This window comes from Canis lupus, chromosome 14 (genome assembly GCF_048164855.1).
Source record: "Canis lupus baileyi chromosome 14, mCanLup2.hap1, whole genome shotgun sequence".
In the NCBI taxonomy this organism is placed as follows: domain Eukaryota; kingdom Metazoa; phylum Chordata; class Mammalia; order Carnivora; family Canidae; genus Canis; species Canis lupus.
The window spans coordinates 49,261,775-49,277,709 of record NC_132851.1 but is presented as its reverse complement, the minus strand read 5'-3'; the positions used below and the strand labels follow the sequence as shown (position 1 = coordinate 49,277,709).

The following is a 15,935-nucleotide window of genomic DNA, read 5'->3' as shown; positions in this document are numbered from 1 at the left end:
TCACCCCTCCATCAACAGATGCTCCGCCTCCCCACAAGAAAGAGAGAAAGGGCCCCTACCTGCCCTCACTTTCAGGGTGAATTTCTTGGACAGCACCGTCCTGCCCTTCTGGTCCGCAGAGCAGTGCAAGCAGAGCCGATGATACTCGCGCTTCACGTTTCTGATCGTGATGCCAGCCTTGGGATCAGCGACGAACGTCAAGTCCTTGGGAAGAGGCTTCCCCTCGCACCCCCTGAGGGAGTAATTGGTCACTTCTGGGTCCGTCAGAGGACAGCGGACCAGCGTATCATTGCCTTCTTTCCCATACAAGGGAAGGTCAACGAGGAAAAGCTTTGCAGGATCTAAAGCATATCAAAAATCAGTCGTCTGAATGGCAGGCCACAGGCACCGAGAACATATTTAAAACATCGCGGACGACTCCGCATTTTGTTCGCTCTTTGCAAGCAACAGAATTTATCCAAATACTACGAATTGAGTAACAGTTAACATTTGTTATACACTTCCCATGTGTCGGACACTAAGCTCGGACCATTACACTTTAGCTCATCTCATCCTCAAAGCACCCCGACGTGATGGGCACTATGCTTACCCCCTTGATGTGATGGGCACTATGCTTACCCCCCCCCTTTTTAGAGGTGAAGAAACTGAGGTCTCAAAAGTGACTCTCCTAAAACAGTGACATGGCCCAGAAATGGCTGAGCGGAACTCAATTCCCTCTCCAACTGATACCACGATTTGAGCCCCTAAAACTCGGAGGGTATTTTACTATAATAGTTACTATTCTTCTACAACAGGGAATACTCAAGCAGCATGGGCTAAGACAAAGGCTGTGTGATGATACCCATTAGGGTCAGGGAAAGGTGTTCTTTCTCTACCCTTCTGGTGGTGGGGTGCGGGCCTTTCCAGAACTCCCAGTGGCCAGGACCTTTCGGCTTCTGCATAGAGCCTGGGAGACCATCAGCCGGCCACCCTGTACAAATGTCATCATGGGCCCCACTCTCCCTATTTCTTGAAAGATACGTATAAGCATAAACTTCTGGAAATCAAATGAAGCCATATTCCCAAGGGGGGTCTTATGAGTTTCGGGAATGCTGTGGCAAATACTTCATCATCTGAACCAGGACACTCGTGAGTGAAGGGGAGTGCCATTAATAATTATGCCAGGACACCAGGTGTGGACTGGAAAAGCCTCGGGCACACTGGGACCTCCTATAAGCAACAACAAACCTCATTCTGTACACACAATATGCGGCCACCCCTACCGTGTAAAGATAATACAGATAGACGGTTGGGCCAACAGATCATGTTTAAAATGTTTTTGTTTTTTTTTTAACGGGCACTGAGGGGGGCACTGGATGGGATGAGCACTGGGTTTTATACTATAGGTTGGCAAATCGAACTCCAATAAAAAATATACAAAAATAAACAAATAAAAATAAATTTTTAAAATTTCTTTATTTATTGTCCATTCCACTTGGAATTCGGTGTCCCACAAAAAATCAATTTGACATTGGTGAAATATATTTATCATTTGATTTTAAGAAAAAAAAAAAAAACTTCTAGAATGAATAATACGCATGTCCCAGCCTCACTCCTTTGTTCTATGAATAAAGCACCTCATGAGGATAGAACTGAGGTCCGAAGCCATCGCTGGTTATCATTCCATCTCCTCTTTCTCAGTTGCTGGAACCCGGCTCCTACAATGCCCCAATCTCCTTCACTGCTGTAACAAACTACTCAAGCATCCAAAACATCTCAAATCAGTAGTAGTTTGGTGTAGCTCTGATTTATTGAGGAAGACTTCCCTTCTATCCATGAACTCTGCGAGACTGACTTGGCTACTTGAGCAGTTTCCCCCCATTTATTCAGTCATCTACCCACTGTATTCATATGCAGAATGAGACTTCATTACCACCTGGAAATCAGAGTATCTTCTCGAATGCCAACGACCAGCACACAGGATACCTCCACAATTACAGAAACATACCCAGAGGCTAAGCTGTGCCTTACCAATGGGTAGGTCTCAGTTTACCCACGTAGGAGAATAAAAGATACACCGAGGAGAGGCAACCTTCTCTACAGCGAATACGAGGTGAGTCAACTTTATGAACCCTTGAGAGAGCTAGAATTTGCACGATTCTGGTCTCCTGAACGACAACAATTACACCAGGAAGACAGAGCAGGAAACTCTCAGTGTTCCGGTGAGAAACCGAAACTCTTGAGGTCCCTCAGACCTGCAATCTAGGACAGATGTATTCATTATTCCCCCACAATACTGTGGATGAGGCCTCCTGCGTAGTCCCGTTTTCACTGGACAGAAACTCAGAGCCAGACCCAGGACTCTATTCTTCCTCCTATGACCTGAGGATTCATCTCCTAAAGCTCGAAGTACTTGTTTTTACATCAACAGAAAGAGCCTCCTGCCTCCCACACATCAGCAAACCTCCTCTTGACAAGGATGTTAAGCAAACACAGGCGAATCACCGAGTTTATCATAGGAAATGAGGTACGGAAATCCAACAATCATATTTTTCTTCTGTTTCTAAAAAGGTCACCATTTTGTTTTGGTTCTTTGTTTCTTTTTCTTTTCTTTTCTTTTTTTTTTTTGTAAATGAATCAACTGACAACTATTAAAGAACCTAAGAGGGACATGGGGTGATTTAGCTGACTGGGTTATTTTTCTGGAATTTGCTCCCTAAAAGTGGGTCAATTCTTTTTGAAGTGTTGGTCTGTTTGGGCCTTCCGAGGCCTTTCGTTCCCTGAAGTGTTTTTACTAAGTGGGAGTATCTAGGATCTCAAGGCATTAAAATGCAGCTTTCCCAAAGGGCCTAATTTATTCTCAGGGTTTACTCAGAGTGCCAGGACAAATGGGCTAACCATATTGTAATCTCATTAGGAAGAGCAGCGCAGGCTCACAGACCTTCGGCTGAAGTCATACCCACAGCCACGATGTATCAAGAGATGGTGGGGGGGGGGGGGGACCAACAAAGAAAAATTTGTTTTAGGCTTTCTAGACCTAGCCATATTTTCTCTATGGCTCAGCCATCTCTATGTCATCCATAATTAAGAACAGGATATTAAGTTCTCTAAAGCATAGCATGAAAGAAAGCCACACATTTACCTCTGACAAACACATAAATGGACCTGCTCAAGCCATCTCTGTTGGTGCACGTGTAATTGCCCGTGTGGCCAGCCTCTGCCTTCTCTGTGATCCATTCGTTGTGTGTGTTCTCATTCAGTTGACCCAGGGTCTCAAAAGTCCACTTGACAAATCCTGGGTCGGTGCAGGACAGCCTAAGCTCGTCGCCGACACTGACTATTAACTCTGATTTTGCTGGATGGATGGATGGGAGAGACGGTTCCCCTGGACTCACAGATGGTTGAGAAGAGCCTGCCAAGAAAAATAAGAATCGTGTTGAGTATGATCTTTTCCTTGGCGAAATAAAGCAACTCTTCCAATATTGATTTCCATCTTCTGTGCGCTCTACAATAAAAATAGGACAAAGCTGCCCCACTATTTATAGTTAGAAAGAGTTCTGTTTAAAGTTTCTTAAGTTCATCGAGAAAATTATTTTCTGCAACTCTCCATTAATCCTGAGGGTCACACTTGGTATGCAAGCCATCCTCACGGGATGCCACGCATGGCCCTTCTCTGGGTGAAACACACAGCTGGGTCAAGTTTCCACTCTGAATATGGGCCATCGAAATGGTACTGACATGCTGACACCCTGCTTAGAAACAACAAAAACAAAACCCCACACTATTAAAAACAAACAAAAAACCTACTGGCCTGTTACTCTTCTGGCAAAACGTACATGACCATGACATGGGTTGGCTGTGAATTCAGTTATTTGTGTGAAATTCTCCTTATACAGTGATGTTCCCCAAAAGGAGAACTATTTAAAAGTCTCAAATAATAAGGCAGCACATGAAAATCCCATTTTAAAGATCAGACCATGAGGGCAGCCCGGGTGGCTCACACCTTCAGCCCAGGACGTGATCCCGGACACCCAGGATCGAGTCCCACGTCAGGCCACTGCATGGGGCCTGCTTCTCCCTCTGCCTGTGTCTCTGCCTCTCTCTCTGTGTATCTCTCATGAATAAATAAATAAATCTTAAAAAAAAAATCAGACCATGACATATCTCATGACATATGTTGGGCTGCAGCCTAATCAAACTAATGCCTAGATAGGCTTCTTAATATAAAGATGCAAACTTTAGACTCGGAGTATGAAACTTGAAGCTTAGAGAATTCACGGCAGTTCATTCATTCATTCATTCATTCATCCACCTATCTGTTGCATGAATGCAAATGTACCTGTTCCTTATTCATGGTCTGCAAAAGCTTCGAGCTGGGTGTTGGGGAAACGTACACATAAGTGCAACACCTGGTTCTTACACGCAAACCAAAGTTTAAAGAATACACTACTCACATGTCAGAATAAGTGAAACGCAGCTGTTCTGGCTTCAAGCTGAAGAAGGAAGAGGTGGGCTGGACCTTGACCATATCAGAAATGGTGAAAGAGAAGACAGACACGGGCCATAGATGTATACCATAGAGACCACACAGACCATGCAGAGACACTCGATATTTTCCAGCAGAAAAGTGACATGCACAGTAAGATACCAAGATCTTCCGGATTCAAGGAACTCAGTGAAGAGCTCCAGTCCTCAGAGGTTGGCAGAAGGAATAAGACCTACAGTAAGGGTCTGAGACTAAAGGAGCATTATTATACCATCAGAGGAAAAACACATTAATGGTTCTAGTGTAATTAAAACTACAAAGACTGACTCACATTCGACCTGGGTGAGTGAGTGGGAAGAAAGGGTCCCCGGGTGAGGTAGGCTAGAGCAACAGGGTAACAGCACTCCCCCCTGAGGGGGTGGAGGGGGAAGGAGCTTTCAATCACTTTTGCAGGGTCATAGGCAAAATGGCATATCTATCCCCTCCGCACATATACAAGGTCGGAGACAAGAAGCGACCTGAGTTCTGATGTTGGAGTAAAAATCCTCCAATCCAGGTGGAGAAAGGAGCAGGTGGGAGGCAAAGGCAGCAGGTAAGCCGCGCCAGGAAGCTCTCCCCAAGTCTGGCATGACTGGGGGTGGGGAGACCTGATCAGAAACGTGTGGGGCCAGGAGGGCCAAGAGCCCTGCTCTCAGGGGCTCCCGGGCCAGTGGATGGGACTTCTCACCTTATGACCTGCATTTCAGATGGTGGAGGAAGAGCAAATAACGTGTGAAGTTAAAAGACAGGATCAGGGGACGCCTGGGTGGCTCAGGGGTTGAGCATCTCCTTTGGCTCAGGTCATGATCTTGGGGTCCTGGGATCTAGTCCCGCATCAGGCTCCCCCGCAGAGAGCCTGCTTCTCCCTCTGCCTATGTCTTGCCTCTCTGTGTGTGTCTCTCAGGAACAAACAAATAAATAAATCTTTAAAAAAAAAAAAAGGCAGGATCAGATAGTCAAGGGTGAGGGCTTGTGGAAAAAAGAGGCACACACAAAATACCAATCTTGAAGAGCTCTTCCAGCTAAGAGGGTATAGATTTGAGATTTAAAAGTCAAACAAAAATGAACAAGCTACAACAACAAAACCACCACCAGAAAGGAAGAGGGTGGGAGGGGAAGGCAACACATCAGAAGGTTTCAAAGAGAAGGTGGTGGGGACTAGGGCAGATGCTGAGGGAGATCAAGAGGATGAACAAAAGTGACCAAGGGAACAAACCAAATCTATTTGGTGAGAAAGAAACTGCAGGAAATGCAAGAGTACAATTTCAGGTGAGTGGGAATTTCCATGTGCTCCCAAGGTCAGAGGCTCTACGTGTAGACCTCTCTGTGAGAAGCTACAGCACAGGAAGGCACAGAAACAGACATATAGTCAAATGAGGTGAAAAGTTCCAGAAGAGGGGCGCCTGGGTGGCTCAGTGGTCGAGCGTCTGCCTTTGGCCCAGGGCGTGATCCTGGAGACCCGGGATCGAGTCCCACATCGGGCTCCCTGCATGGAGCCTGCTTCTCCCTCTGCCTGTGTCTCTGCCTCTCTCTGTGTGTCCCTCATGGATAAATAAAATAAAAATCTAAAAAAAGAAAGAAGAAAGAAAGAAAGAAAGAAGAAAGAAAGAAAGAAAGAAAGAAAGAAAGAAAGAAAGAAAGAAAGACCCAGACGAGACTTGTTGACACGCGAGGACAGAAGAGGAGAGGGACAGACCAAGGATGCTCTAGAGCAGCAGTGAAACCATCCCCTGCAGGTGCATATAGATGATGACTGGTCTCAATTCCAATTTGTTACCCAATATTTCATCTGGGCACCTTTCAACCATGGCTTCAATTGCAGCTCCGTGAGGTCATGCCAAGTACACCCCAGATTGAAGATACTCAGCAAACCTCGATTCGCAGAAGGTAACAACAAGGTCGATTACAATCATCAAACATTATTAAGCACCAATAACACATGAAGGGCTATAGGCAAGATCATCTGTCCCTTGCTGGGCTCAGCATCTAAATGCAGGGGGCCAGAATAGGAAACGAAGTGCTTGGGATTGTTTTCAAAGTCATATGCAGTGTTAAATAATGAAAATGGGCATAGCAATAAATGGAGACGCTATTATGTCAATTATTTATCCCCTTTTAAAAAGGGGGTTGTTGCAAGGGAATAGCAGTGACGTTGACAGAAAATTTAATCCAAAAATCCTTAAAGAATTTATACTGCAATACACTTCAACCAATTTAGCTTTCTCGGGAGGGGATCTTAAGGGCCATAGGTAGTATGGCAATCCAGCTGAATAACCATCGCCAACTTCTGGAGAAGTACCGTAACCAATGGAAGCTAAGCCTCGCTGCGTGACCTCAAAGGCAGGCCACTCTACTTCTCTGTGACCAAGTTTCCAGATCTGGAAAATGATAAAAATACCCTCATCTCATAGAGTCCTTATGGGAATCAAATGTGACAAATCCATGCAAAGAGCTTAAGACAGGACAGGGCACATTGAAGATGTTGGCTATCACACTGAGATGGTCGAGCATACTCAGTAAGAGCTTGGCTCTGGAGTTAAGACTCTAGATTTGCATCCTGGCTCTGCCAAGGAGTTAAGTGTGTGATCCTGAGGCGAGTTACTAATCAATTCTGTCTCGGTTTCCTCATTTGCAAAGTAGGGACAGCAACAGAACCTATTTCATAAGGCTGTCATACAAAGCACTCAGAACTCTTTCTATTACGTAGAAAATACATAATAAATGTCAGACACAATTTTTCTAAAAACAGAACCTCTTATCACCCCTCCAGTCAGTCCTGACTCACTCACTTCCCATGAATGTAAACGGTTCCATCATTTCCCAAATGGGTTCCTGCCTGACTTCTGCCTCCTTGGCAGCAAATCCCAGCCATTTCTCCTTTGGAGCCTCTGCCTCTCATCCTTGCCTGCCTTTCCTCTCCTGCTGCCCTACCCCAGACTAGCCACCTACTACCACCCAGACAGATGACATCTTCTCCTAGGAGATTTCTGTGCTTCCAGCTCATCAAACTCCCAACTCATCAAACCTCATAGCCCTGAGATCCATCAGGCCAAAAAAAAAAAAAAAAAAAAAAAAACACTGTCCTTCAACAACACCAGTCCGAGCTTCAAAAATCTCTGTCAGAGGCAGCAGCAGCTAACACTGACCTCATGGATAGCTCACAAAGCACCTGCATGGGACTTAGTTTCTAGCTGCTTCCTCTGGACTTTTACCTCCCTCTCCAGTAAGACAGAGTCTTAGGCTGGCGGGCTAAGGAGCCTATAAACAATTCCATCCCTTCATGGGCCCATCTTCCCGCCCCCATTCCCAACCCCAGAACACATCTACTCCACCAATTCACCTTCTTGCCATGTGGAAAGCCCTGTTTTTCATAGGCATTGGTCCCTAACCACGATCACCTGCCCTCACTAACTCCATCCAACATGTCCAGCCCCATCACCCATGTTTGTTCTGATGCTCACCGTGTTCTAAATCTAAGTCCTACCTCCTCCACCTACTCCAAGGATCCTAAATTGTATTTTCCCCCTGGAAAAGCCATAAAAACATACCCTTCAATCCCTGAACATAGAAAAGATCGGAGGAAGGACAGATTCCTAAATACCTAGCCCCTGTAATGGGTGTCAACAGTCCACTGACCTATCCCCAAAAGAGGACAGATGTCATTTCTGGTGTTCCACTAAGAAAAGGGAGTGGGGTTCTATGCATCCATTAACCTGCTATGGATGCTTCTAAAAAAGAGTCCTCCGAACTTGAGGTCATTGGTTTCTGCTTTACCTCTAGAGCTTTAGAGAATAAATTTTAAGATAATTGGCACCAAAAGATTAAGGGTTTTATTTTCAAAGTAAATTACTTATAAGTTCAACCCTCAAACTCATCCTATAAAATGAAAATAGAGCTTATATTAGAATGGGACTCTAGGTATTATTTATTCTCTTTTTCCCAAACTATCTTGAATGTTGTTATGAAGCTCTTACAATAAAGACTAGAGATTCATGTTAAAAAGTATGTACCTACCCTTATTATATTTAAAATTCAATACCAATAAGGTATTCCAACTGAGCTTAGAAATTGCCCTGAAATTACACATTTTAAAAAGGTGTCTGGTACATAGCAAGTTCTCAACAAATGTTTGTTGAATTGGGTTTTATCTACATTAGGAGTCTCTGCATTAGAAAATGTACTTCTCTAATCATGTTTGGCTAAGGCTAATTTAAGAGTCGTTTTCTATTCCCTGAACACATGTTAATTAATGAGCCAGAAAAAAAAGAAAACAAGATAGATGGCAAAACCTACCATTCTGGGGGCCAACTACTAGAGCATATGATGGTTCTGGACTAAGAATTCCAGGAACTAATCAAATATTGATATATTTATCCCAGGTACCTGGCTAAGGGCTGAACCTAGAAGGCAGTCCGTGCTCTCAAAGAACAATAAGGGAGAACAGGAGCATTTATGAACAGTCAATAAGGTTGCAAGAGTTTAACAATATCACGATAAATGCCAACATACCCTCTATAACCCCTTTCGCTCATGTAAAATCCAACCATATCCAAGAGAACCGAGAAAGTAGGGATGCAAACAGATATTGGCACACCCATGTACACAGCAGCATTATCTACGATAGCCAAAAGGTGGAAACAACCCAAGTGCCCATCCGCAGGTCAATGGATGGACAAGTGGCAAGATCGTGCAATGGAATATTATTTGGCCATGAAAAGGAAGGAAATTCTGACACAGACTACCACATCCGCGAACTTCAAAAACATCCTGCAGCGTGAAATTAGCCAGAAACAAAAGGACAAATGTCGTATGATTCTACTTACATGAGGCACCTCGAGTACACAAATCTGTAGAAACAGAAAGTAGAATGTAGACACCAAGAGTCAGGGGGAGGGAGGAATGGAAAGTTAATGGGGCTAATGGGTACAGAATTTCCATACACAACATTGTGAATACACCTAATGGCACTGAACTGGACATTCAGAAATGGTACATTTTGTATTGTGTGTATTTTACCACAATAAAAAAAAAACCCTAGGGGCACCTGGGTGACTCAGTGGTTGAGCGTCTGTCTTTGGCTCAGATCGTGATCCCAGGGTCTGGGATCGAGTTCCACATTGGGTTCCCTGCGAGGAGCCTGCTTCTCCCTCTGCCTGTGTCTCTGTCTCTCTGTGTCTCTCATGAATAAATAAATAAAATCTTTAAGAAAAAATTTAAAAATTTAAAATAAATTTAAAAACCCTAACATTAAACAAAAAACAATTCTTCAAAGCCCTGGCTGGTGAGCCTCAAAGCTGCTCTGCTCTCCTGGCTCTTTCTTAGCTGACTCCTCTGACCTCTGGTATTGGCCTCAGTGAGCCCCCTGCCTTTGTTTTAAATCACACCATCTAAAAAAATTAATTGTTGTCATTATTTGTATTTGTCCCACACAGTTGTGCTTGCGGGCAAGCATACCATCTTGGTTCCCATCTCTCCGCTACCTGACACAAAGCAGGCATTCATAAAAGTGCTTTCAACTTTCTGGGCTGAATAAGCTCTAAGTTTTAAACCGGGGGACTTTGAGTGCTCAAGACTGTGAGGTTCTTCTCTCTGGCACCTCTGCTCTCCTGCTTGCACCATCAGAGTCACGTGGTCTTATTCTCAAACTGTCTACAGAAGCTAGACTTGTGGCGTATTATATATACAGATTAAGTGCATGTTATAAAAATTGATGAAATAAGAGTGTGTGTGTGTGTGTGTGTGCACGCTGAAAAAGAGCTGTTGATTCTCTGGTAACAAAGAAACCCTCAAAGGGTGACTCAACTAAATGGAGTGTCCAATTAAATGGGATTGAAACATGAGAAGCCTGGGGGGGGGGGTTACCCCCAAGGGGAGGGGGGCTCTTTATCCCAAGTGCTATTTCATAAGCACTATACTAAAGGAAACTGAAGTTAGAAACTGCAGAACTGGCTTGCATTCTGGGTGTGGTGTGTGGTCAGAACTCCCGCCCCTCATCCCAAACTCAAAGTCAACCAAAACTCAAAGAAAAGGTTCTGCTTCTCCATCAAAAGAACACAGCTGTCCATCTTTCTTAAGGGAAAATAAACTATTCAAGATACACCTGTCATCTTTGCCATCTGTCGATTAAAAGACTAATTGAGAGTCCAGGCTGCGCTGGTCCTATAGAATGTTCTCGATGACCAGTGTAAGAGCCACCTGCTTGAGTGCAAGGCGCTCCCTGGTCAGCTCCGTGGTGGCTGGACCACCCATTATTATTGCAAATCTTGTCCCAAAGATCCCCCCCGCCCTAAGGGGTCTGTGCACTTCACAAATGTCTAAGCTGCAAAGACTGGATTTATAGCCGGAGTTAAAAGTAAGGAAGTCATTTCAAAACCTTTTCTCCTTTGGACACAAATATAAGGAACCAGGTAAAATAACGGCAGGGAGGAAAACCCATGTAGAGAGGCCTATTCTGGTTCTGAGGAAGTAGAAAAGGACCTATAGCAAAGACAAAGCTCCAAGCTCCATTGTAGTCCAACTACTCTTTAGTTCATGTACTATTTATTTAAATATTCTATTTAAATTCAGTTTGCCAATATATAATGCCCAGTGCTCATCCCATCAAGTGCCCTCCTCAGTGTCCGTCACTCAGTTACCCCATCCCTCCACCCACCTCCCCTTCCCCAACCTTTTGTTTGTTTCCCAGAGTTCAAAGTCTCTCATGGTCTGTCTCCCTCTCTAATTTTTTCCCCCGCTCACTTTCCCTTATAGTCCTTTTCACTATTTCTTATATTCCACGTATGAGTGAAATCATATGTTTGTCCTTCTCCGACCGACTTACTTCACTCAGCATAATACCCTCCAGTTCCATCCACGTCGAAGTAAATGGTAGGAATTCATCCTTTCTGATGCACTATTTAACCACAATTTGTGATTCAGGAAAAGAAAAAAAAAAAAAAAAAAAAGCTCATGATTTGTATATCCTACTGTTTCTGACATACTTTTAGATCCCCACAGGAATAAACTGGATAAAAACCAAGATGGAAGGATCCTAGTAATTGCCCACAACACCCATGAGGCTTTAAAAACAAGTAGATGATACTGGAAATAGAATAAAGCTGGGGTGGGAGGAGAGAGAGTATGAGCTCAGTGAAAACCAAACAAATCTGAAAAAAAAAAAAAAAAAAAAAGCTCTTGCCCAGAGAGGGGGTGGGGGGTGGCACTGTAAATCCACTCTGGATCACCCTTACAGAGTGAAGGAAGCCATGCAACGGAGGATCCCAGAATGGCCCCCACTCTACTGTGGTGAGTTCATGCTACCATAAGCACTGAAATCTTTGGCTTCACCATGCATCTGTTGCATAATCATTAAATCGGTAGTGAACCAGATGCTGATGGAGGAGCTCAGAGACCAATGCAATATAAATGAAATAAAAATATGGAAAGACATTCCAGGACTCAAAAGGAGCGGCTACTCTTCGCCTAGAGCACCATGAAAATGTCCAGAGGGATGGGGGCCCTGAGAGCTGGGCCAGTAAGACTTGGTCCATTTGCATGTGTCCATGTTTATGTGTAATCAAGGAGGGGAAAGGCAAAGGCAAAGCTCTCTGAGTGCAGAGGTGTGTGGTAGTCAGGAAAAGCTCCTCCCTACAAGCACCCCCCCTCCTGCTCCTACCTCACCCTCAAACGGTAAGCTCTCAGAATCCAAAGCAAAGTCTGTGTCTCTCTCTCCATCCCCAAAGCCTCACAGAGCACCAGAAATATGGAAGGGGACAATAAATGCATGGTGACAGAGTTACTACATATATTAACTGGGGAGGTGCAGGACAGGGGAAGGTAATTTGGAACACCATCCTACAGAGGAGTGCTTCTCGGGATCTCGGGTGCTTTCACCCCGTCTTCTGGGAGGTCCATTTCTTGCAGGGACAAATCATTTTTTAAACGCTTTTATATTATCTATCATAATATGGAAAGTAAAAGAAAAATTCTGGTGGAAAAACATGAGCTTTCCGAGAAACTTAACTACCTTCCAGCCACATCCTCCCAAACACACCACCCCAATCCCTAACTTTTAACAGCACCTCCATGGACAAGTTTAAACAGTCCCCTACTGCATAGCAGGATTCCAGATTCACAACTCTGCTGTTTCCAAAGGATTTTCTGGGTAAGGGGGAGTTCAGATGTATCTCTAACCTTGTAATACAGAGATTAAAGCACTTACCCAGAAAGAGCTCATTGTGAAAATCTACTCGGGTCAGACAGGAGGTAAATACTAATAATTGACACGATCTCCTCACTGTCTTAAGTCTTTCACTGCCCTAGTCCTGTGTCCGTGGACTCAAAAACCAATTCCTTGGCACGGTGCAAATTTGTACTTAGTCCTTAAAAACAAAATAACTTTTCTATTTGCGGGCCAGGGCTCAGTACTACAAAATCATACAAGACGTGTTTCAGTATTGGAGACAGTTCACAGTTTTCAAGCCTTGTACAATGATCAGCCATTTGGAAGTCAGTTTAAAATCCCAAAATAAGAAAGACTTCACTGAAACACAGTTTAAAAAAAAAAAAAAAAGGCAGCTCCTTAAGTGTATTCCAGCGTTGGCCTAATGATGATGAACTAATTGACAGAAGGGAACCGAAGGACAGGGAAATAAAAGCTGGAGCATTAGTCATTACTGGCAGAGAGACGGATCAGTAACAACGCAGGCACTTCTCAAACTGTCTTCATTGATGAACCGGTAACTGAGCTCCTACCAGTGGTCCTGGGAGAGGCTGGGAACCAGGAATACAGAGCAGGGGCTTGGGGCCCAGTGGGGAAGATGGACTCAGAGATAATCACCGTAGAAGCAAGCCAGCACAGCCAACAGGGGAAACTGGGGCCGCGGGAGGGTCAGAAAAGGATTCCCAAAGCTCAAATTAAAGAATGTGTGTGACGTGGTGAAGCCCAGGGGTGGAGGAGGAGAGAGGTCTATTAGGTGTGGGAACCGCAAGAGCAACTATCCCAGACCTAGTAAGGTGTGTGCCTAGTATCACAGGATCGTTCAGAATCGCTGCAGCATCAGGGTGTGAGGCCACGGGTCCTGGGGGGCACCATCATCTCAGGGCCCCCTGTGTCACAGTTAAGGGGGTGAGCCCACCCTGATGTGCGCTTGGGGGGAACCCCTCAGGGAACAGTGAGGGTTAGGACTGATGGGTAAGGGTCTGGGCTGGATCTGGGCAGTGAAGGAGTGAGAGGAAGAAGAGAGGACACCTGTTTTTGGCTTAGGTGATGGGGAGACGGGGTGCCAACAGAAGAGAAGAGGAAGAACAGGTTTAGATGCATATGTGGACCAGTGGGAGGCACTGAAATGTCCTGGAGATCAAGCCAGGGGTGGTGGCCGGTGTCAGGGCCACCAACGTCCTCCGCAGCACACTGTAGGCAATGCAGGGGGGCGAGGGGTGGTAACCAGCCGTGTTCATAAGATCATCGAGGGTGGGCGTGGAGAGTACAAAGAGATGGCCCAAAACGGAATGACAGGTGCAAGGTGACTGGAGTTGGGTAGAGACGGGGAGCAGAAGTGAACAGAGAACCAGGCCCGCCACCCCCCGCGCACAGGACTGGTCCCTGACCGACGTGAGGAAGGACAGGCCATGGCGTGTCCTGCATCCCTCCTGACAACCCTAGTCGTTCACCCCACATTCACCCCTGACATCGCCCCATGCCCATAGCACCAGGATCTCCCACGGTGCCACAGTCCTGCCAGGTGGGAGAAGGAGCCTTGACTGGCTCGGGCTACTGGGGGAGGGCAACGTCGGGGCCAACCAGGGGCAGGGGGAGGAGCAGAGGGAGGACTCTCGGAGCTGGAGAGCAGGGGAGCCAAGGGCTCCCAGTGGGGGGTGGGGGGTGATGAGCATCCTCAGGGGTGGGGGGAGGATCACAAAGAGCAAAGAGGATTGAAAGGCAGGCAGACAGGACCGACCAGCAGAGAAGGCCAGAAAGTATCCCGGCCACAGGCTGGTGCGCTGTTCTTGCCTGACCCTGGGGGCTGAGGCATGTGGCTATAAGGGGCATGAGCCCACTTGGGGTTTAAAGGCACCAAAGCCAAGGTGAAAACACCAATTTCAGGTCCCTTTTGCTCCGGGCCTACTCATTTCAGAAAAATACCTGTGGCCCAAAGGGGCCAGGGGTACCACACGTGGGTCCTGCATTCTCACGGACGTCCAAGGAAACAGTGGTTCACCAGGCCCCCCGGTGCTAAGAAAGGGATGTCCCCCATCACCAGGGGTGGGTGTTCTTCTCCGGGGGGGGCAGGGCCAGGCCGCATCACCCATCTTACCTTCTCACCCACTTGCTTTTCTGTGGGATTTTCAGCCGGGGGGTGGATTCACCTGTGGTTTGGACCCTTCCTGCCTCTGCAACTGAGAGCGGTTTCCTCTCGGGGGCCGGGCCGGCTCCTCTCCTTTCTGCCTTAACCGCGGAACCGGTAGGGTGCGTGCCTGGAGAACCCCAGGCCTGCTCAATCACCTGCGTGGAGCACACCTTTCCCGTTGCACTATTTGCATTCGCTGCTTTTCCGGCCGTTACCGGGATCCCTGGTCAAAGTCTGCACGCCCGGTCCTCTGCCTTTAAGTACCTGCCACTCAGGTCCCCCCAACACCGCACAGCGGGGAGCTTCACTGTAGCCAGAGCCTGGATCCCTCCCTGTCACTAGGTCCTGATTCACAAGCATGCCATCTGATGGCAAGAGAAGACCCCCACCCCCACACCCACCCCTTGAGCTGACTCTGATGTTTGAAAAGGACCCCCCCAAGATCAAGGAGATGTTAAACATTCTGCTTGCCTCTTAGGACACTTACACTAAGAGGACCTAGGAGCCAAGGTTCAAACTTCCGGTAAATGCCTTTTCAAGATACAACATCTATGAAAGCTTTGCTCAGGTTGAAGGAGACTAGCAAAATTATTAATTGTTTGGTCTCTGCTACGATATGCAATATTTGTAGGCTTTAGATAAAATGTATAACAGCCTGTTTTTGCTCTTAAGCAGTTCAGGGAAGGAAGGGTGTGAAGGAAAAAAAAAGTCATGGTGGAGAAATGCAGCTCTGGATTCTAAATCTTGGGCAAGTCACTGAGGTTTCTCTAGGCCTCCGTGTCCTCTTCTAAAAAATTATGAAGAGGTCATCAGAAGCTCTAGGATTCTAGGGTCTGTTATCAAATACGTAGGCCACGCAAGGGTCAAGATCCCGAACAGTGGCTGGACAGACCAGGTACTCAATTCACTGCAGCAAGAATGAAGAGCAGTGATTCTCTTGTGACATAAATAATGTAACTCATCACTTACTTTGTTTTAAAACTACTGTGTGAACAACAGAATAAGGGCCTAGACGTGGAATCTGATCCCTGGCCCTCACATCTTATAAAAGGAACAGGAAGGGGGCACCTGGGTGGCTCAGTGGTTTAGCTCCTGCCTTCAGC

General features: G+C 46.0%; 1 protein-coding gene across 4 annotated transcripts in view; it reads right to left on the bottom strand.

The window, feature by feature from the left end:
• Positions 1–15,935, bottom strand: part of KIT (KIT proto-oncogene, receptor tyrosine kinase) — an 83,654-nt gene that overhangs the window by 44,224 nt on the left and 23,495 nt on the right. For all 4 annotated transcript variants that reach the window (XM_072775083.1, XM_072775086.1, XM_072775085.1 and 1 more), the window contains exons 2-3: positions 3,122–3,391; positions 60–341 (exon numbers count right to left, since the gene is read on the bottom strand). In XM_072775083.1, coding sequence (XP_072631184.1) covers positions 60–341; positions 3,122–3,391 — 552 coding nt within the window. The remainder of the gene's footprint in view (positions 1–59; positions 342–3,121; positions 3,392–15,935) is intronic.